The sequence below is a fragment of the Rana temporaria genome, chromosome 9 (genome assembly GCF_905171775.1).
Source record: "Rana temporaria chromosome 9, aRanTem1.1, whole genome shotgun sequence".
Classification (NCBI taxonomy): domain Eukaryota; kingdom Metazoa; phylum Chordata; class Amphibia; order Anura; family Ranidae; genus Rana; species Rana temporaria.
Genome location: NC_053497.1, coordinates 94544704 through 94569423, shown reverse-complemented (window position 1 = coordinate 94569423; position 24720 = coordinate 94544704). Strand labels below are relative to the sequence as shown.

Below are 24720 nucleotides of genomic sequence, written 5' to 3'. Positions count from 1 at the left end.
TTATAGTTGTCCAAAAGGAGTAAATAGTGTTTGGAAATTTTGGAACTTCCTTACAACATTAGATAATTTGCCTCTAGATTTCTCTGGCCCACAGTATATATTTATTGCACAAGCTTCACTGACATCCATATAGACGGAAACGATTTTGAACTGTTTTGAACAATCGTTTCTGTCTATATGGATGTCAGTGAAGCTTGTGCAATAAATATATTTTTACAAGGAAATACTGCACCCTAAGGTCTCTTCTTCTTCTCCTTCCTTGGTAATTAACTGTGGGCCCGAGAAATATAGAGGAAAATTGTCTAATGTTGTAAGGAAGTTACAACTTGAAGTGTGGAGATCGCATCTACCTATCAAAAGGTTTGCCTTATCCGTAGAAGTACCGAGCCACACACCGGAGTGGAAGTCATATCAGCGGAGCTGAACTCTGGAGCTAACGGTCTATCTTTCCATGAGGTGTCTGGGAGGAACATCTAAGGGCAGATCGGCCTAACATCAAGCTTATTATTATCACCTGTCTGGTAAGCGGACACTTTTTATCAGAATATCAGATATGATTGTATGAAGTTAATCGACTCAATCCTTGCGGCTTCTTGCTATATTGGATCCCCTGCACTGCATATTTGTGTTGTGTTTTTTTTTACCATATAGACCAAAATAATTCAATATTTTTTCACAGTTATAATGGACTCAGTAACATATTAATCATCATTCAACATTTTGGTTACAATGATTAATACATTTTTTCACTCATTTTATGAGTGTCACAGTATCACACTGTTTTGGTTTAGAATCATTTTTATGTGATACACCTTTCTGGTTCTTAATTATTTGTATATGATACATGTTTAGGTTGCACTTTTGATATTTATTTTCCAAACACTTATGAGCTTTATTCAGGCTAATTAATTAGCAGCACCTACGTTTTCTAGTGAAAACTTAACCCTTCACCATTTTTTCTCACATTTGAGAGATTTTTTTCACTTTTATTTATATATTAATATAATGTTTTCAATTGGTAGGGAGGGGGCAGCGCAGATTTTTTACCTTTACACAAACAAAGATTGTTGGCTGGTCTGTTGGCATGTGTCAATCTGTAATATCGTTCAGTCTATGAAGACCTGGAGTTCTGCTAAATTGAATTGATTTTACATATGTCTCCTATTGGTGGAATTATGGTGCAATAAAGATCGATTCAATTCAATGTGCTCTAAAAACATTATGGCATAGTTATATAAAAAAAACATAGACTCGAATATTTTCCTTTAATCTCACTTGCATTTCACTAATTATAGTGTGGCTATACAGCACCAAACAGACTAAAACTTCCTTTTTTATGCTAATAAAATTGCTTTATTTGAATGGATTTGCAAGAGAAAGTTATTTCTTCCAACTTTCTAATGGTGTAATACTACACTCTGCTGAAATCAATATTCTCAGGCAAGAGGCATCGTTAAACTATATCTTGATTACCCTTTCTGCTTGGTGTTTGTTACACTAAACTCATAATTTACTGATATTTCACATGATAGGATCTTGTTGGGTCTTCTGATAAGTTCACCATGGTTTTCTCTGCAAACTTGATATGCTGTAGTCTACATTTCTATTAAAAACTTCATTAACAAACCAATTACAATATTGGCTAGAGTAATGTATATGGGCATTAACCAACATATTTTGATATAAGATTGCTAGTTTGTCTCGGTATGTAATTGCTCTGTAAAAAACACATTCAACAGAAATGTCTGATTCTGTAAAAGGATTAGACTTTTCAATGATTTTCTAGATATACATCTAAAAGAGATCAGCTTGCTGCTATCAATGCAGTTTGTAAAAAATATATATATTCTATATACAGTATATACTCTTTATACAGTGTATATATATATATATATATATATATATATATATATATATATACACACACCACACACTATATATAAATATATATTGTCAAAAGTACTGGGACACCTGCCTTTACACGCACATGAACTTTAATTGCCATCCCAGTCTTAGTCCGTAAGGTTTAATATTTTGTTGGCCCACCCTCTGTAGCTATAACAGCTTAAACTTTTCTGGGAAGGCTGTGCACAAGGTTTAGGAGTGTGTCTATGGGAATGTTTGACCATTTTTCCAGAAGCGCATTTGTGAGGTCAGGCACTCATGTTGAATGAGAAGGCCTGGCTCACAGTCTCCGCTTTAATTCACCCCAAAGGTGTTCTATCGGGTTGCAGTCAGGACTATGTGCCAGCCAGTCAGGTCCCTCCACCCAAATCTCTCTCATCCATGTCTTTATGGACTTTGCTTTGTGCACTGGTGAGCAGTCAGTTGGAACAGGAAGGGGGTCATCCCCAAACTGTCCCCACAAAGTTGGGAGCATGAAATTGTCCAAAATGACTTGGTGTGTTGATGCCTTAAGAGTTTCCTTCACTGGAACTAAGGGGCCAAGCCCAACCCCTGAAAAACAACCCCATACAATCCACCCTCCACCAAATGATTTGGACCAGTGTACAATCAATTTCCATAAAACAGGGATGAGCGAGTTTGGGGTGGAGGAACTTGACCATGTCTCTATGGACCTTGCTTTCTGTGCTGGTTCAAATCATTTGGTGGAGAGTGGGGGTTATGGTGTGGAGTTGTTTTTCAGGGGTTGGGCTTCCCCTTAGTTCCAGTGAAGGAAACTGTTAAGGCGTCAGCATACCAAGACATTTTTCACAATTTCATTTTTCCAACTTTGTGTATGTATAATATATATATATATATATATATATATATATATATATATATATATATATATACACTGTATATATTTAGTGAATACATATTTGTTCATTAAATTTGCATTCTCTGCTTATGGTTTTGTAGTACTTTACGGCTCCTTCTCACCATGTAAGTCTAAGGGCCCGTACACACGACCAAACATGTCTGCTGAAACTGGTCCGCGGGCCAGTTTCAGCAGACATGTTCAGTCGTGTGTAGGACCGAGCGGACAGAATTCCAGCAAACATTTGCCCGCCGGGCCTTTTCCCAGCGGACAAATATTCCTGGACTTGTTTTAAAACAGTCCGCTGGAATCCTGCCCGCTCGGACATGTTCGGTCGTCTGTACAGACCTATCGTACATGTCCGAGCGCCCGCCATGCCTCGCATGCGTCGAATGACTTCGACGCATGCGTGGAAGCATTTAACTGGCAGGCCCGCCCACGCCCCGCGTATTGTTTACGCACAGATTTCTGTACGATGGTTAGTACAGCCATCGTACAGAAATCCCCGGGCAGACATGTACGGTGAAAACGGTCCGGCGGACCGGTTTCATCGTACATGTTTGCCCGTGTGTATGCGGTCTTAGTGTTAGCAGACACACTGAAAATGATGCGCCCTAGGTCTGGATAACATTTCAATAGTTATTTTAATGTTAGCATCCTCAAGTGGCTAATCTATCATCTAAGGCTAATCTGTCATCTAAATCTAATAATCTTTGTTGTGTGCAAGCTTGTGTGTTACCGACATCGGGATGCACAAGTGTTGTGTTCATCCCCATGTTGGCAGACCCATGTGTTTTAGGACATGTGGCTTACATTAATACTGCCACTGTGTCCCAATGTGTAGGTGCATTACCCTATAATGTTCCCATGGGTGTGGTGTGCATCCATGTGCAAGTAACACACATGCCATGCACAGAGCATGCAGCTAAAAACCCAGTGTGAATGGGACCCTAAAGTAAACACTGTAATAATAACTGAAAACATGTGCTCACTAAAAATACAGTATACTTTACAATCCCCCAAAAAATGATTAGGTATAAAGTAGGGTTTCACCGATACTAAGTATTTGCAAGAGTATTTGTACTCTTACAAATGCTCCTAATGCCTAGTCCGATACCTGGACACTCAGGGATGCAACGACAGGGAAGTTATAATCACTGATCTCCTTGTGTGGCTTTCAATAAAGCAGCTGGCAGCCGCTTCTCCTCCTCTCTCCTCCTTATTAGAAATTGACCAGTGTCAGGACAGTTTTGCATCAGCTAAAACAGGAAAACACTCAACAAACTATTGGACAAAATGTTGAAAAAATACTTTTTGGTAAACCTGATATGAATCGGAATTGGGTGCTAATGTTGCATGTAAGCCAAGCTAATAGTAAAAAAAACTATTTCCCAGACAAATTTATGCTGTCAGCATACCATGTTGCTTTGGTACCCCATGAAAATTATACAATTTCATGCCACCATGTGCAAATTTGTGACGGAACCTTTGATGAAACCAAACCTGCCAGATTTGTCAACTTCTATGTCTATGTTTTAAAATTGTTTTACTTTTTAAGACAGCCAATTGCTTGATGAGGGCCATTTCAGTATTTTCAATAGCTATTTGAGAGTCTGTCTCTAATGTTCAGAGACACTTATAAGTATGACAAGGAGAAGGTGGCACAACTAAAATAAAAGGAAATGTTCGGTGGAGAGCATGTCAGACTGTGCATTAAATCTATTGGAAACTTCTGCTCATTGATCCAAATGATCAACATAAACTGCCAATGTGTGACTGTGTGTGGTGATGGACACAGTACACTAAAACCCCATTCTTCAATTCTGTGCAATTCAGATGTATATGACCCTGCTAGAGTTTGATGCACATACATAATTGGATTTGTTAACACTGTACTGGTGTTGTGCAGGCTGTATACAAGTTTACCTTTTTTCTCAGAAATCTTTCCGCCGAGAGGAGAATATGTGGTATCCATGGATTCCTCTCCTCTGCTTCCTTTGCTGACTCCATTCTCATAAAGCTCACTCTCGACTGGTTGCAGTTGCCAAGTTAAACCAAACAAGTGAACTGCTATAAAACAAGAACACAAATTAATCCCAAATGCACAAAAAGCATTCAGTAGATAAAATAACAAACATTCTCTGTATATGAAATCTTTATCTTTATCCCTGTCTTTATCCCCTAATTCCTACTTAGTATTTGCTATGCTTTATAAAATTGTAGCGAAACATCATTTTTGAATAGGCAGCAAGAGGCTGATCATTGAAGTAAATAGTTGTTCAGAGCCTTTGTTTCTATGTAAACTTATCTTAGTAATAAAGGGCTGATTATTGTTATATCACTTCACATAGTACTTTATTTAAAAGCAAATACACAATGTAACTGACAAACTTTCAACTAAATACCATATTATTGTTATACTATGGTAAATAATAACACAGCTAATTAATTACTCAAGAAGGTCATCCCTGATGATGAATTAGTAAAAACAAAACTGGCAGCATGGGCTGCTCTACTTTGTCTCAGGTACTTAACCATGGTTAAGGCCACAGTTATTTGACCATCACGTGGCTATGGCCACATGGGTGATCATGACCTTTACAGTAGAGTAGAGTTTTGTGATCTAGTTGTGTACAGAGGAGCAATGGGATGTATTCTCACCATTTATCAAAAGACAATCTTTGGTAGATTATGTCATCATAATCTCTGTGTATGAGCACGTTACATGAATCTGTCTGAAAACAAAAAAAAAATACGGGGAAAGAGCTATAATCCCCATCATTGCTTTGCGACCCCCCCCCCCCACTTGAAATAAAGAATGTGCTTATCAGGATCCAGGACATCTGGTGTGCATGCTTTTTTTCAAGTGAATAACTCAATAATCAAGCAATGATGAAGGTTAGGCCTCTAACTATGGATCATGGTCCTGACAGCAACCTTTTGAAGGGGCACCCTGGGTGTTTCTTTCCGTAGCACCTGACAGCACAGTTAAAATAGCATTGCATTTTCAGCTTGTGTACATCGTGACATCGTGGTTAAGCATAGGTTGTAGGGAGGGTTGGGTTTAATGCATATGGAACTTTACCATATTGTGGGAGTCTTTAGTCAGATCACTGATTGTATTTTTCATTACACACTACACTTTAGGTATTCGTAAAACAATACAAAAGCCCTATAGCCCTTACGTCCCTTGCTTGGGTTTGACTGTCACATCTCCAATCCACACAGGTTGTTTCCCCCTCTTATTACTTCATTCTTAGATGTTTGGGACTCTTCAATTCGCAGTACAAAATCTCCCCTGTGAATTCCCTCCAACCTCTATTCTTGACAATTAAAAATTTACCTCCGGATTGGCTTGCAACAGGTTCCTGAAATGGAGTAAATCTGAGCCTGCCTAATTTGTGCTATATGCCTTCTGGGCTTAAACCTCTGAGAGCACTGTCTTCCACAGAACTCCCTCATTCAAATAGTTGAACAGGAGTTGATCTACTGATTGACCTCTGTTCATTCACTCTGTCAGATAAAAGCTGCTCTATCAACAGCTGCAGCCAATGTATTCTGACAGCTGGGGAGTCACATCCTAACTAAAATATAATTGTTTATTGTTTATTTACACCTGTTAATGGAGATTTCACATAAACCTATATATACCTTACATTCAATATCTTTCATTTACAATTATTTACATCTTTAATAATATAAAATATTATTGCATAAACGTAGTCCTTAACAGAGATGACTGCATTCATTTTCTTATTTCTGGATTTTCTAGTGATCTTGTGAATAACACACTTCCTGTCCTTTAGTAACTACACTCATTCCGACCACTGCATCTATGAAGGGAGCCATGTACCTGACCAGGCTGGACTACAAACATGTGTTTCTTTTTTCATCTCTAATACATGGGGGGGGGGTTGGTAATATTAGCAGTTTATACTGCAGAAAGGAGAAAACATTGCTCTATGCTTACAGATCAGCTCACAGGAAGTGACAAGGATACTGCATTTCTGTCAGGATCAACAGGTTTTGTGCTTACTGAAAATGTTTTTAACTAGAAAAAAAAGAAAACTAAGATAGCCACTGTATCTTAAGACTGGTAAATTTAAATCTTGAATTCAGTTATCCTTTAAAGAATTAACACAACCTTAAGCAGCCAATACCACTAATCTACTGCAGTTGGTGGCGTCTACTGCAGTTGGTGGCATCTTGCGCAGTTGGTGAACTTTGCTATTTGTGCATTTTCCAAGATTCTTTGGACACCTATGAATCCAGCGCCCTGCATGCATCCCCACATACAAACTAGGGGGGCGGCGCCCCTGTGCCCCATATGTACAGGCCATCCCTGCTGCCACTATATGAAAGACTTCTGGCTTAGTGGCCAAAATTTCAGGAAGACAGGGGAACTGAGCAAATCTGGCAATTTCATTTTCTTGTTCTGTGAATTGCGAAAATCCTGGGATTGGGTTGACTATAGCTGTAAGCTATACTCATTAAAAAAAGGAAACACTGTTTTTTCTTATATTGCAGCAGATACATTTTTAATCTATATTAAAAGTTTATCTATTACTTTAAATTTGTATAAACATGAAATCATCTAACAATTGGAAAAATCAAATGAACCAAAAAGTGGCATTGTTACCCACAAGAATTAGTACAATTCAACTTAAAGGCCTCACGCCCGGCATATTGGAAAATGACAACCGGGAACACTCTTGTTCTGGGAGGATGTCATATGAGGTCCTCCCAGGATTGGGCCATGCTCCAGTGCGATCTGTCACCCGGCATGTCCACTGGACATGGCTGATGAGAGATCACTGTACTGGCCTGCTGCTGGTACCATGTGATCTCTGTAGTTAATCACATGACAATTGTACACACTGAAAGGCTTTCAAGCTTTGATTCAAGCTTTTCATTGTGTTCTTTTGTGACAAGCTCTGTGACTGGTCACAGTCATCACATGGTACAGACAGAGCCAATCACAATCAATCTGTACCATGGGATTAGCTGTGGCCAATCACAGCTAACCACAATAGTAAACACTGAATGAGTAGTTTTCATTCGGAAAAAAATAGTTGCTTATATAACAGTAAAATTCACAGTTATAAGCAATCTTAGTGTGTAAAAAAAAAATCATGATCACCTCCCTAGAAAAGTACAGTGTTACCGTGGTAACAATGTATTACTCTGATCACAGTATATACAAAATAAAAATAAAACATTTAATAAAAAGTATTTAAAAAAATGAAAAAGAAAAACATTTTTTTTTCATACTGTCACCAGTCAGTGTCCCTAATCACTGGCACATCAGTTATATGATGACAATGTGCTGCATTGGTGACAATATGAAAAAAAAAATATTTCTTTATTTTTGGAAAAAGATTGTGACAAAAAAATGACACCTTACTAAATACCTTGAACTTTCTACTTTCCAAAAAAAATACGTAGTTTGGGGGATATTTGTACTGTCCTGGCATTTTCAGGCCTCACGAATTGAAATAGGCCATCAGTATATCAGAGCTGATTGATTTTTACTAACGTTGGATCGTTAGTACAGCGGCTCCGACCAGAGCTGTCAGGTTTTTTTCATTCAACCCGCTGGATTGAAGAAAAAAAACTATAAAGCCCTGTACACACGATCAGATATCTGATGGAATCTAATCCGATGGATTTTTTCATCGGATATCCGATGAAGCTGACTTTCATCAGTCTTGTCTACACACCATCAGTCAAAAATCCGACCGTGTCCAACGTGGTGACGTAAAACACTACAACGTGCTGAGAAAAATTAAGTTCAATGCTTCCAAGCATGCGTCGACTTGATTCTGAGCATGCGTGGATTTTTGACCGATGGATTCCACACAGACGATCATTTTTTTCTATCAGTTTTTTATCCATAGGAACATTTTAAAACATGTTCTATTTTCTTTCACCGATGGAAAACAAACTGATGGGGCCCACACACGATCAGTTTGTCCGATGAAAACGGTCCATCGGTCCATTTTCATCAGACAAACCGATCGTGTGCACAGGGCTTTAGTGTGTACCAGGCTTAAGTTTACCTTTTGGCACATGTTGCACCCGTAATTCCTCAATCTTCCTGTTGTGCAAATTAAATACCTCACAATGCCTAGGTATTATTTTATGATCTCTAACATCATAACAGATACTGCATATCAGAGCAATCATACAACACTCATGCTGAATATGTTCCATAATAAAATATTCAAGCAGAGTACACAAGATAGATCTTGGTGTGAGGCTTATCTCATGCAAGCAACAGCCTTGTTTCAAATCAATACTCTTCCTGTAAAACAACTAACACACTTTTATTAAGTGTCTCTTGAATGCACTTAGTTTCAGTATAGTTTGAATATCTCTTTGTCTGATAGAGCTTTGAACAAAAGCCAAAATTTAAGCAGAACATTGTTTTCTACAGTTAAAGGTCATAAAACCACCATTATAATCCAGTTCTTGCCTAATTCATTGTTGTAAAGTAAGAAACAAATAATCTGCTATTGGCATTAATCTTGTCTTTGTTAACATGTACATACTTCTGTCTTATCAATAACTCTGTAGCTTCCTTATAGCAACCCACAAAATTAGAATTTTTCCCAAGCGGTACAATTACTTTGCAAGCCAATATGTACAATTACTTTTTACAGAGTAAAATGATATTTTCCAGAGTCCCAAAACTTCCTCACCATTTATGTAACATAACATGCTTATCTTAAGTACAGGGAGCCATTTTTTAAAAGTCAACAAATTATGTGCAGCTTTCCTATTAAAGTGAATAGAATACGAGCTACACATGCTGTGGACAAATATTACGATGATAAGAATTGAAAGAGTTGCTGTGTGCTATTAGAAAGTCATCACCTAGAAGCTGCTCTATAGGCAAGAATCTTAAATTACAAAAACACTAGTGAGCAGCAAACTCTAGGAAAGATAGGTGCAGAAAAAGTACTCTAAAACTCAAATTATTCATTGATATTAGGGATGCCATTCGGCCACCTGTTTGGCACGAGCTGAGCATCATATAAAGAAGCAGTATTTTTTACCACTTCCATTTATTACAGCTTACCACTGTCAATGGTTATATAGAAGCAACAGGTGCTGCCACCTGCTGCATTCATAGCAACTGCTGCATTTACCGCTGCATTGGATTACATACTTTGAAACCCTTGGCCATGTAAGCAAAGGGCCAGGGATAGTGAAATCACTGTTTAGATATGGTCACTGGCTATATTTGGGCATTGATCAAATATGGCCATGGCCATATTTGGTCAATTATGTCACTACTATCCAGGCCTTATTAACTTACCTTTTACCTTATTTGAAGAGCATTATTGTCAGGATTAGCAATGTGCTCTGGGTCTGGGTTAAGTTTTTACTCTACATCTTCCTAGTTTGTTAGCCCTGAGTTGGAGATGCTCAGGCCCTTTCCTGTTGATCTTTCTTTTTTCTTACAACTAGCCATGAATCCAGTGTTAGATGTTGACATTGACTCTTCCGATGTCCGTGGCATCCCCAAATGTTTCCATAAAGATTTTTCCTCACATTTATTTAGCTCAAGCTGCTTTAAAGAATAGGGGGAAGCTTCCTGAAGATGCATGATTGGATGTGAAATACGTAGAGGCTTTTGGGTAACACCGACGTCACTTCCTGCACCAACTTGCACCATATCAAGGCTTGGACCACACGCCAGTCCCGGGTAACCGAACGACGCATAAGTCCAAAAAGAATTGCTGGAAAGACTCTGTGCCAGTTTGAAAGCACCATATTTGTGAGTGAGAGTCTCTTTTTTATTTATTTTATTAAATAAAGCATAACATATTGCACAATGATGGGTGTTTGCTTTCTATGATATCCTTGGATAAATCAATGTGAAGGTGCATGGAGTGATTACTGGCATACCATTTGGAAAATCTTCAAATATACTCATATGAGTGGTGTGGTTAACCCAGGCATAAACTAAAGTTGTTTGTTTATCTTGCTTCCGGTCAGTGTCCATTTTAGAAGGTGGTGGTGTCTCACGAATTGGTGAAATGTTTCCAGTCACGGATGTGGATTTGTGCATGTGGGATTCAAATAATCATCTCTGAAGAGAAACACTGGGATAGTTTTTTGTTAAATATATGATTTTTGGCTATTCACTAACTTATAAGGAAAATTATTTGTCCTTTATTATTCTAGTTCACTTAATATGCGCTTGATGTTTTTTTTGATTAATCATTGATGGGCTATTTATGAACATTATTCACTGTTCTAAGAGATATGGTAAGATATACAGTATATTATCTTTGGGTTGGCACAGTTATCTTCTTTTATCTGATATTTGTTCACTGACTACTACAGTTGTCTTTATAATCTAAAGAATGATTCATCCACTTCTCAGTCAACAGAGAACAATTTGTTGTTATCGTCAGTCAATCTCCTATCGTTGACAGAAGAGCAACTAGAGGCATTAAATGCTCCAAAGGGCCAACAGGAAATCCAGAAAACTATCACTTCTCTTCCATTAAACAAGTCTCCTGGACCCGATGGGTTCTCAAATGAATATTATAAGGCATTTCAGGTTCTGTTTGCTTTCCCATATTGCCAATCTTTTTGACACAGCAGCTTCAGCTGCCTTATTTCCTCCTGAACCCGGTAAAGATCCAATAACTCCCTCCAACTTCAGACCCATATCCCTCTTCAATTCAGATGGAGACTGTATGCTAAGATTATTGCTAGCCCTCTTTTGCACATAATGCTAAGACAAGTTCAGCCTGATTTACATCTGGTAGACAATCATTGGATGGCACCAGACGTATAATCAACATCAACCATTTTGTGGAGCTGAGTTATATGCCTTCTCTCCTTCTAGCTATTGATGAAGAGAAAGCATACAATAGAGTACATTGGCATTAAAAGACCCAAATGCTGCTTAAATTCAGTTTTCACAGACATATTCTTTTTGCTATTTTAACATTGTACTTCCAACCCTCTGCTCGGTTTACACCTCCGATATGCTGTCCAAACCCTTCTTTATTACAAAGAGTACATGCCAATGCTGCCCACTGTCACCTACCATCTTTAATCTCGTGAATGATTCCCTAGCTGAGAAAATCCGATCCCACCCATTCATTCTAGCTTTTCAGTTTTGTACTAGACAGCATAAGATAAATCTTTTTGCGGATGATGTGGTATTACTTCTAACTCCATGCCTAATGCCCAGGAAGTCTTCACTCAATTTAGTAATATCTCATACTATAAGGTCAACTTCTGTAAATCACTAATATTGAATCTCTAATTTCACATCATGCATTAAAATCACTCTACAAAACCAACTCCCCTTCTCCTGGGCTATAAACGGCATACCCTACTTGGGTATCACCCTAACACCAAGAGTGTATTTTCTAGCTCATGCCAACTGTAAACCCCTACTTAGTAAATTATCTACAGAATGCCAACAGTTCTCTAAAGTGAACTTGTCATGGTCTGGCTGACAAGCTTCCTACAAGAGATGGTGTTCCCACAAATACTATTGCCACAAATACCACTCCACTTCCTCCCCATTTCGTTTCCCTTAATATATTCAAAGTCTTTAACCTCTATGCTTAACTATTATATTTGGAAAGGGAAATGTCCAAGATGCTCATGCACTTGATTACTTTAACACAAGAGAGTTGGAGCTATGGGCCTAGTAGATATCAAAGACTACTATTAAGCCACACAGCTAGATCAGCTAAAGCATTGGTTTTGTCCCTCTCCAGATACTCTCTGGCTAGATATAGAACACACTTTAGCTCCAGCTCCTGACTTGGTCACACTACTGCAGTGCTAACTGATATGGAAGAGACCCCATGCACTAATGGGATTGTTATTACAAACACATTCATCTTTGCTAGCTTGGGGGGCTTTTTCAGCCATACCCATACATTCTGTTCCAGCCCAGGAATTAACATTACCTGTTCAAGTTCTAGAATCATTAATTCCCAATATATCCCTCTCCCATTTGAACATGAAAGGTATCACTAATGTGAGATATTTACTATATAACCTCATCCACAAGTTTACCAGGGTGCTAATGGAGGAATTTCAGCTTTCAAGCCACCAATATTTCACGCTTTTTAGTATCTCACAATTGCTATGTCGATATCCACCTGCTGTAATGTAAAATACACCCCAAGGCATGGAAATGTCTTAATTCTCCTAACCCTACATGTGATGTGAAGGCATATCACTTTTCTATGTACTATTTCAGGATAAACTAACTTTTGTCAAATCTGTCGCCATAGTACAACAGGAGCAAGACCTCAACCAGCTGTTCTCAGATGCTCAATGACTTAAAGCTTTCAGCTCTATATTACTTGTGAAGTTTAGGCTCCTTAACATCTGCATATGCTGTTCCCTTTGTATTTGCTATAAATACCAATAAAAAACGTATTAAAACCAAAACTATAGACATACTATATTGTGAAACTAGATACAGGTGGCGTCAACCCTACATATCTATATAAACTCATAGACTACAAAATCCAGTGAGAGTTGTCCCTTAAAAGTGTAAAATACACTACAAACACTACAGTTAATACTATATTTGACTTTATTCAATTGACTGATGTACTTGAAAAGCCCCACAACATTTTCAGATGGCCATATTTAATGATGCAAAGTATTTTAAAAATACTTGTTTTGGCTATGTGTGTTGTGTGACCACCACACACCAGCTTAGCCTTTATCTGTAGTAGTAAACAGCTTCAGCCCCTATTCATCTAGGACACACCCTCAATGTAAAGAATATTGATCTGTCCTTGATTTAATTTTTGGAACTAGTCTGGATTTATCTGGATTTAGGACAGGACATGTTCGCAAAAGAACAGTTTCCACTCCATTTAATTTATGTATTTTTTATTTATTCATAAGAAAGAACATGCTCTCTTGCCATGGGATTGCCTTAGATTCCAGTTAAGGTTCACATTTACCTCTATTTAATACCATATTCTTAATTTCTACCTCATTCGTTCAGCTGTCACTTTACCACCTTAACCAGTGACACTGGTATCACAAAAAGTCATATTACCAGCACCCCTGGGTCCAAATGTATGCTACAACACCTAAAGACAGTTTTACTTATTGTTGCCTTATGGGTTCATGTGAAATCTCCATTAATAGCTGTAAAATATTGTAATTTAGTAATATTTCATTTAGCTTGCATCTATGGGAGGCGTGCACACATACTCACACATACTCACTTCAAAGGATCCCATGCTGGGATATGCAATTAAGGGAGGCCAACCCGTAATCAATACCTAACTTCCCGGGAAATTCAATTAAATCTCCTGCCCAGAATAGTCATCAGTATTTGCATTAAAGGGGGCTGACTTATGAAGTAAGCCCTCCAATAATGATCCAAACTATGCCAGCCAATGGGGCATTATCATGCAGGGATATACACAGGGCTCAAGTCCTGCGGGAACGCGTGGGAACGGAGTTCCTGCACTTTTTTCACAGCAGGAACGCAGTTCCCTTTGCAGGACTAGAGCAGCCGAGCCACCCAAGCCAATCCTTCACTAAGCGGCGATGCCCAGCTCGAGTCACTGTCAGGGGCAGGCGAACCTTAGTAATCCTTTTTGTTACTGGCCGCTCCCTGTATATGGATTCATCAGGTAGTGTGCAGGTATTCCGTCACTTCCTCAATGCCGCAATGTCTCCTGGGAGCTTTTGTCATTGTTCCCAGGAGACATTGCGGAGGTCTGCCGCGAGTTATCGCGGGATTTAGAAAGAACTTGCTTTTTTCTAAATCCCAGGAAGCGGCCAGTAACATAAAGGATTACGAAGGTACAGTGAATTAAAAAAAAAAACATGCGGTTTAGTAATTATGCATATGAGCATATAATTTTTTTTTTTGGTGGGGGAGTGGATCTTGGGTGGGAGTTCCCACACTTTTTTATCCAGGACTTGACCCCTGGATATATGCTCTCTTTATGGAACGACAGCCATCAGGATGGGACTAAAGGGTATTTATGGAAAAAGGTTTGCTTTACTGAATATGTTTGTACATTAATGTTTCAAAGGAATATACTCTGTATTCCTCCATGTAATTATTTTACTTTAACCTAATATTTTCTGTGTATTAGATAGCCATTACCAACTATACTCCAATAAATGTCATTATATTAACACTTTCACTCCTGGTCAAAAGAACTCTCATTTAACCCACATCAAATCTTTGGGATATTAAATCTTAAATACTGTATATACATTTACGGATAACATTATCTAATCAAAAGAAGAATCCTTTTTCATTCTAGTTACAGAGCTCCCCATGTTACTCTCCTTTTGTAGCTTGACATCAGAAAAAAAGCTTTACTTAGAAATAAAAAGCATAACCTGATTAAAGGAACAAACATGTTCAGTGTTAAGGCTATTACAACTAGCTTTGTAATTGCTCAACCATCAATGTCCTATGAAAAGACATGTGAATGAATGTTCTGCTGCTGAGATAAAGTCTCCTTTATGAAAATGAGAAAATTGTATAAAATTGGCTAATTTTCTCTTGTGTGAGATATGCCACAGTCAATGAATGTACAATACACCATGAGATAATTATGAAACGTTATGTCCACATGATTAATAGGATATATATCTTTGAATTGCAGGTAGGAGTAAATGCATTAATGTCTCATAGTTTCCCTCTGTTATCAAAGCTATAATTATATTCTGTGCTATTATTTGTCTGATTGAAGTTACGTTTGTATGCCTAAATGGTTTTCTCTTTTCTTTGCTAGCACTACCTGACAATTAACAGAATCATACAGATATGTTATAAGGAAGCAAACAAGGTAACAAAAAAGCATTCCAGACAAGTGAAGAGAATATAATAAATTAATTCACTTGTAAAATAAAAGTGTAATGCCGCATACACACAATCGTTTTTCGGCATGAAATAAAACGTAATTTTTCAGCATGTCCAAAAAAACTAAGTTTTTCCAACTTCATCATTAAAAACGATGTTTCCCACACACCATCGTTTTAGAAAAATGATAAACAAAGCGCGGTGACGTACAACACATACGACGGCACTCTAAAGGGGAAGTTCTATTCACCTTTGGGCTGCTTTTAGCTGACTCCTTGTTAGTAAAAGACGATTTGCGATTTTTTGTCTGTTACAGCGTGATGAATGTGCTTACTCCATTATGAATGGTAGTTTTACCTGAACGAGCGCTCCCATCTCATAACTTGCTTCTGGGCATGCGCGGGTTTAAAACGTTGTTTTTGCCCACACACGATCATTTTTTACAACCCGAAAAACGATTTTTTTTTAAAACTACGTGAAAAAATGCAGCATGTTCGATTTTTTTTTGTCCTTTTTCAGAAGCCGAAGAACGTTGTGAAGCCCACACACGATCATTTTAAATGACGTTTTTAAAAACGTCGTTTTTTTTCATGCCGAAAAATGATCGCGTGTACCCGGCATTAGGATTGAAAGTGCGCTATTACCAAAAAAAAAACCTTGAAAAGAAAACACATTAAAATACAAACACATAACAACAATTCTAAAAAAAAAAAAAACGAAGGAGTTCATTTACTAAAGCTGGAGAGTTCAAAATCACGCTCACTTCTCCATAGAAACCAACTTCTAACCTCAGCATGTTCAATTAAGCTTTGGCAAGAAAAATTAAGAATCTGACTGTTTCTATGCAGAAGTGAGCCTGATTTTGCACTCTCCATCCTTAGTAAATATACCCCAAAGTGTTAAAATTCTGGTGTGCTTTACCATAGTTTATGAAATAAGAAAAAATGTTTTTCCTCATACTTGTTTGAACAATGTCAGTGGAATGCAGTCTTAATTATATATTTCTTCTTTTATGTAGACTAAGGGCCCTTTCACACTGGGGCGGGAGGTGCAGTGGCAGTATAGCGCCGCAAAAAATAGTGGCGCTATACCGGCGGAATTGCCGCGGGATTCGGCCATTAGCGGTGCGTTATTAACCCCCGCTAGCGGCCGAAAAAGGGTTAATACCGCCCGCAATGCGCCTCTGCAGAGGCGCATTGCGGGCGGTATTGCCGCGGTTTCCCATTGTTTTAAATGGGAAGGAGCTCCAAAGATGCTGCTTGCAGGAGATTTTTTTCTCTCCCGCCAGTGCATCACCTCAGCGTGAAAGCCCTCTGGCTTTCACATTGAGAATGCTGGGCAGGAGTTTTTCAAGCAGTATTTAGGTGCTATTTTTAGCGCTAAACCGCCTGAAAAACTCCTCAGTGTGAAAGCGGCCTAAGCATCCCCATAGCATATTATGATATAGAAAGAATGTGATTCTCTATAAAGTACAGGGTGGCTGACTGAGAGCTAGGACCATGCATATCAAAGAGATACAGGGATGCATACTTTAAATATTAAAACATCTTTATTTGCCATTATTCACTAAATTTAATATGGCAGTGCAATGATGATCCCAGTACAACTTGCAGAGGACAGTGGAAGAAAGCTAACAAAGTTTTCTTACCTGTTTGATTTGCCTAATTATATTAAAAAGCTGAACTATGTTTCTCCTCACAAAGTCAAACAGAATTCAAAAGTAACTCAAGTGAATCAGATCAGGTTAGGAAGAACAGGAACCATCACAAATGTAAGCTTACTGGATCTAAATGCATGGGTTTACTGCTAGCTACACAAACCTTTGAAAGTATTTACACTCTTTAAAGCAACCCTTGCCTTTTCCTTTTGCTATCCAATTTAACAGTGTCTGTATATAGAGGCTACTGTAAACTCGATTGCACCTTCTCTCGTGTGACAGCTGTCTAACAATCCCTAAATAGAAGCTCTGAATATATTTAGTGTAATTATTGACTCTACCTTTAGCAGTCAAATATGCAAAGAGGGAGAACTTTTAAACAGTAAGTCGGCAAGTGTACAAGAAAATTATCCCTCTTTTCCCAATTCTCTAGAATTATTACTTTTTTCTTATACTGGCAGATGGCTTAGTGTGTGAATATGGCTCTCGGGATTGTAGTGGCTGAGCATAGTAAGTCTGTATGTAAACTGTGACCCCGATCATTGTATTGTCATAAGGTTCACATCATATTTTCCATCCAGTGGCTGCCACCAACTCACTATTGGCAGGATTACTATGCAGGGCAGAGTAATACTTAACTGTCATCATTCTCTCACTGGTGAGAGAGATTTTAAAGCAGTTCGGACAGTGAGAGAGAGGTCTTGCTCATCTTGCTAGAAAGAGACTGAAATCAGAAGAGGAAGAGGTAAATATTTGTTTCTGCCCTTCCTATCAATATTTTGTTATGGCTAGTGATATGATTGAAAGTATGCTTGGGCCATTATATGGGTCACAGATTCTATCCAGAATTACTGTGTATTGCATCTGCAATCCTGAAGAACTACAGTTACATATTACAGCCAATAGAAAATTAGCTAACAGAAAAAAAGTAATAATTCCGACAAATTGGAAAAAAAGACATGACAATGTACTGTATCTAGGTAGAATGCCTAAATTATTCCTAGCTCTGCACAACTCCAGTTGTAAAGTTGATGGTTACACAGAATTTTAACAGCTTCTATCTATGAATTATAAAAGAATGGGGGTGGGTAAATCTGTCTGGCTTGATTGAGGATGGGGGGTTCTTAAATTCTGTTTAAAATTCACAAAACCTGTTCTTAGTAGAAATGTGGGGCCATTTTCAAGGCAAATAGGCATGCTATTGTCAAAAAGGGAAAGGGTAGCTGCCATGGAGGATATCTATCAAAACAACTTTTTTTTAAAGTACTATACAGTGTGCGAGGGTTTGGGAGATGCCTTTTGACTGTATGTGGTGTTACAGAACAGTACAATTTTCCAGTACTAGACAGTTCCCTCCTCCTGGCCCTCCTGTACTATACTGTTCTCTACTGGCCCCCCTATACTGTTCTCTCTTGGCCCCCCGGTACTGTGCTGTTTTGCCCCTGTGTACTCTTCCTCCCTTGCCCACCTGTACTGTTCCCTCCTGTCCCCTGAACTGTTCCCTCCTGGCCCCCTTGTACTGTGCTCTTCTGGCCCCTTTGTACTGTGCTGTGCTCTCCTAGCCCCCCCACCCCCATGCTGTGCTCTCCTGGTCCCCATGTACTATCCTGTGCTCTTCTCTCTTTCCCCTCCCTGTACTGTTCCCTTTTGGATCCCATGTGATTTTCCCTGCTGAACACCTGAACACTGCTTATCTTAAGTTTAACCCAGAATTAACTTAAGCCAAGTGGAACCCAGGAGGCCTCTGACAACTACCTTCCACATCTGCTAGTTCCAGCTCCCTCAAGAAATGTGGCTATTGTGGGAAAAAGTTACCCAAATCTCACTCTAAACCATTTTGTTACAGATGTTTTAACACATAGGGTGGGAAAGAGGCCTTCTAACTTTTATGCATGCAGAAAATATTGGTCACCATCCAGTCTTTCTGTACCTATATAGCACTACCTCAGATTTCAGGTCCAGAGGAGTTAACCCCTAAAGAGGGCCCTTTCTTACAAGAGAGTCTCAACATCGAGAAGAGGGCCAAGCACCGTTCTCCCTTCTTCACAGGTGCTTCCTCTCAGGCTAAGTCAGACCACAGTTCAGGGGAGGAGGTGGACCTGGATTTGGGCAGTGAGGCAGATGAGGCTAGAGCAGGCAGGCATCTTTTTGGCCTGGACAACCTAGAGGGACTCCTACAGGCAGTTTATGCTACTGAGGAAATCCTTGGCATAAGACAAGATGTACAGTATAGGGGGTTAGTTAAAACTCTTTTTACCAATTCTTAAAGGATTTGATCCTGCAGGAATTGGAAGATCCTGAAATAAGGCTGGTCGGACAAAAATCATGGAATAGAAGATTCCCCTTTAAAGAGGAGGATGTGGTTAAATTCCTGAAAGTCCCTAAGTTGGACGCAGCTTTATCTCAGGTTACTAAGAGGTCTGATCTCTCCTTCAAGGATACAGGGATCATCAAGGGTGTAATGGACCATAGTCCTTGTCAAGTAAGGCATGGGGTGCTAAAACTTCCACTGTGGCCGCAACCTTAGCCGCAAACCTGCGTTGCCAGGAATGCAGATTTCTGGAAGAGAGACTCAACAAACATTTGTCACAGTCTAAAGAAGAACTAGATTCCCTCGCCGTTATAGGGAAGGTCATTGCTTACCTGACAGACGCTGAAGTTGAATCCGTTAGCCAAAACAGGCACGCTTATAAATTCTGCCAGGAGGGCTATTTGGGTTAAAGCATGGGAAGGCCACCTCATGTCCAAAGCTAAGCTGTGTGGTCTACTCTTTGTGGGATCTTTGCTGTTTAGCCCAGGCCTGGATACACCTTTGTCCAGATCCTCTGAGAAAGGGAAGAAGTTCCCAATCAACACTGAGAACTACACTACACTGACCACTATACTATACTGACTACTACACTACTACACTGAGAACTACACTACACTGACCACTATACTGTCCTGCCTACTCTCTCTCTCTCTCTCTGCCCATCTGTCTCTTCTGGTAAAACTAGCGTTTGTAATGGAGATTGCACATTCGTCACGCTGTAACAGACTGAAAATGAGATTGCAGAGAGGGAGGGGCCACCTAGGGGGAGAGGAGGAGATGCCTAGGTGGTTAAAGGATGGAAGCAGGAAGTAGAACAGGAAATACCTGTCAAAACCAGGTACCCATCCCCCCTCACCAAAAAAAATGTACATGCCAAATGTGGCGTGTAAGGGGGCGAAGAGTGCTTAAAGCAGAAGTTCCACTTTTGGGTGTAAATCAGTGTTAACAACTGTAAACGTATTGTGTTTTCTTAAGTCTGCCATCCTGGAAGGTACCTAGAAATTACATTACTGGTAAGTCTAACTGTTGTTTCTTTCATTGATGACTTTGATTGGTTAAGATTTTTTTTCTTTAATAGTATAGCATCATAGAAAGTGATTTACTTCACTTGCAAATGTTGAATTAATTAAAGTTATCATTGCAGAAAGGGAGCATAGAAGGAAATAAGAAAGGAAAATGAAAATGAAAAGAATACATAGATATAGAGATTGCTGCTGACCCCCAAAAGTTCAGTTGTTTCTTTATAGAAAATATATGCAGATGCTATCATTAGCACTTATGTATGGGAACTGAACATAGATATTCAAACACAACAGTAAACAACTAATGGAGTGCATGCATTTTAACATTCAAACACATCATTAAATGTTTAGCAAAAAAAGGATTTATGAAGCAGAAAATAAATAGGGGGTAAAATTTGCATTTTTATTATATTACTTTAAGCAGTTAGTATTATTCTTGCAGAATATAACATTCACTGGGTGTTTTGAAGTGCCATTAGATTACACACACCTACCATTTAGAAAAATGAGTTTTCCTTATTCAAGTTACAAGATTAATAAAGACAACTTAGATATATACCTGTACTATTTTAAAGTGTTATATATTGGTTTGTGTAATCTCTTGGCACCTCAGAAGTCATGATAAATGTTATATTTTTGATCTAGTACTGTATTTGAGGATATGGTGCTTAGACCATTTTTTCAGGCCTGTATACTTATCTTTCCCAGTATTTTTTATGAACGGCCTCCATTTAGGTTAATATTGAGTGAGTACTTTATATCACATTTCAGTATACTTCTATCCGGTACAGATTGCTGGTGTATTATATGTACTATACGTCTTTTTATCCTTAATCATATCTAGCTTTCTACAAATATCCTTTAAAAAAGCACTTCTACTTAACATATCGAATTAGGGAGATTATATAGTCTAAAATTATTTCCTTGGAATTTACGGAAATCTCCCTCAGCTCAGTTGATAGCAGGAGGCTCTTTGGAGGAACATGGGGGTCAACTTTGGGATGAGTAGCATAAACACTGTTAAGACATGTGTGAGGGAAAGTCTGGCACCTGCCCTGTTTTTGTAAAAGGCAGCTGCCTGGGGCCCAAGACTTTAGCAGGCTACTGCACCTCAGTCCTGTTAATAATAAGTCATATTTAGCTTTACAAGTCTTAGGATTTCTTTGTAGAAGTAGGTCAGCAATGCTAGTGCTTTATTCATGGAAAGTTAATCTGTTTTTAAGTTCTTAGTGACCACTGTTCCCCCTCTCTTATGACTGGTTACATTTTGTCTAGTCAAAAGAGATCTAACCCTCACCGAGAGATGAGGCTGAGAAATAATTGCTTCAGTGTGTGATGAATACTTGGAGGAGTCAGCTAATTTAGATACATTGACAGATAATAGTTATATTTAGGACACTTTTGGAAGCTGAGCCCTTTAATGAATATGACGTTCAAAGTAATAATCAGAGTATGGGCAAGGAGTCAATGGGCAGGTATCTTGGGATGCACTTCAGCAGCACTCCATGGGAAAGAAGCAGACTCTGATAGAGATACAAAACACAAAAAGAATGCGCTTCTTTGGTGTTGTGTATGTGCAAGTGCAGTGTATGTGTCAGTGTAGTACGTCAAGATTTTATTATACCAAAGAGCAGTTAAAAATACTTACAAGAGGTGAAAGGTTAACCAAGCTCATCAATATGCTCATAGAAAATCCAGGTAAAATATCTCCTATAGCAATCCTAATCTCATATCTCACCACCGGTCAGCAGTGTGGGGCTGTCACCCCCCTTTGACAACATTCTTGGGTGTTTGCATTCTACGCTGGACCAGCAGCGCAACAGCTCTTCCTGCATTCCTGACATGCCGCTCCACACCAATTGCTGGTGGTGAGATATGATGCTAGAATTACTATAGGAGATCTTCTTGCTGAACATCCTCTTTGTATATTGATGAGCTTGTTTAACCTCTCAGTTCTTGCAAGTGTTTTTAACCGTTATTTGCTATATTAAAATCTTGACTTACTGCACTTAGAAGAGCCTTTCTTTTGTTTTTCAAATTTAGATACATTACATCACTATGGAAGGAAAGCTTTAACCACCTGTGGCATGTCAAGCCCGTGATTTTGCAGGACACAGGCACACTGATAATGCAGGTGTGTGCTGCATACATTTTAGAGATTATTATAGTTATAAGTCAATGGCCCCACCCTCCTAATGGGTGAGTGTGTGAAGGAAGCACATTGCATTGTACTGTCCAGGTCAAGACAGACAATGGCCATAGCCTGTGAGGATGTATCAGCTGGGAGCTACAGGAGAAACAATGCAGCTGACAAAGGTACAGCGTTCTGAGCATGAGCACTGGGACTGTGTGTTTGATGGTCTGGAGGACCAGGGCATTAGGCCCTTAGGAGTGAAGTTGCAATGAGAGAGGCATGAGGTTGAATACCATGTTTTGTTGCATTGAAAGTGAGAACCCCCTGCATGGGAAACTATTCAAGTGTGAACCTTTTGCTTTGATTTAAGTAAAGGAGGGCAGAAAAAGCCCAGAAATGTACTTCTAGCATGGAGTAAATGCACCATTTGGCGCTATCAATGAGCTACACATTTTCCAACTTGTCACATATTTCAAAGGTCCTAAGATTGTGAGTGGATTTGAAGTAGCTGGATTTACTGATATTTACAGTACTAAGGGGAATGTTGGCCACTGAAGTTAGAACCCAGCGTTGAGTCTTAGGCTGCGTTCATACTAGCAATTTAGAACGGTGAGAATTGTAGCGGCAGGAATCTTCTGATATATGCTGTGGCTCTAAGCAGCTAGGTGTGGCCGTCAGCCCCATTCACTATATTGACAGGGCGCTGGCAGCTGCAGGTCTTCACAGCTGTATGCAAAGCCAGTGATTACCTGTGGTGATCTCTGCTGGACGCACACAAAGGCTGGGACTTGTCATTAAAGAGAACAGGGCCAGAGGCCACACCTAGCTGCTCAGAGCTGCAGCAGGAATCAGAAGTTTCCCGCTGCTACAATTCACACCGGCTAAATTGCCAGTGTAAATTTAGCCTAGTAAAAGAAATATTTTACCTGGATGGTTAATCGTATTCGCTGTATAACTGGTATTATCAATTATCCCTGCCTGGTGTACTCAAGAGGAATCCGCCCAGTTACAGCAGCTTTTCTAGTACCCAGTAAAGGTTTCCTTCAAAATAATTGTACAGAATATATATTCACATTACCTGCACCTATAAGCATTGCTTTGATATTCTCGACCACCAGTGCAATTTGCAAAGAGTATGCATTAAGATCCAATTAAAAATTCTAATGCTATATTTCAATCTTTCACAAATGTTTCACAAAGCAATGCAAAACACAAATGTCTGTGTACACTGACCATTATGTATGAACCCATTCAACCAGATTCTAAGTCTGTTATAACTATACATGATTATATAGGAGCCACTTCATGCTAGATGCTGATTAAAGGTGTATAACAGACTGCTGGAAATATAATAATAATGTTACAGCTATGAACAATTTAATGATATACTATATTAAGCACTAATTAAAATGTCTAGCAAAGCTTCCCGACACATTTATTTTCTGACTATTCCCTCTTTGTAATTTTTCTAATATTTGCCATAAAAAAATAAAATATGTACTCTCAATAATTAGTGTTAATAATCTTGAGCTGCTTATCACTTAGGACAGCCTGTTTACAGTCCATTCAAACAGTCCTGCTGGGTCTCTATAATTCTTTTACAAATTGAGATGTAACGGTATCGGCATATAATAACACAGAGTGGATTTGATTTTAATCAAAAGAACATAAAGACATCTAATTAGTCTACTTTTTCTTCCACAGAGATAAATTGGCTCCACATGATGAATTGGTCTGTGATACTCTAGCCCCTATAACACTGCATTGTACAGCCTATGTAAATTATTACACATGATGAATGTAATGTGGTGTTGGGTAAATAAATGATAGCTCCCACGGAACGCAGTATTCTGCCTGATGCCTCTGATCCAGTGAATCCGAACTGTTAATCATTAAACAAGATTATAGTGTGCTAAATAATCTGACAAATCCTGATTTAAATATCTGGTTTCACACTTTAAGGTAGTGTTTTCTTTCATGGCACCATCATT

The 24720-nt window shown here is 38.8% G+C and overlaps 1 protein-coding gene across 2 annotated transcripts in view; it reads right to left on the bottom strand.

Moving 5' to 3' along the window:
* Positions 1-24720, bottom strand: part of TENM1 (teneurin transmembrane protein 1) — a 493379-nt gene that overhangs the window by 325792 nt on the left and 142867 nt on the right. The window contains exon 4 of one of the 2 annotated variants that reach the window (XM_040323926.1): positions 4691-4834. In XM_040323926.1, the coding sequence (XP_040179860.1) occupies positions 4691-4834 (144 nt within the window). The remainder of the gene's footprint in view (positions 1-4690; positions 4835-24720) is intronic. The other variant, XM_040323927.1, reaches the window with a different exon arrangement.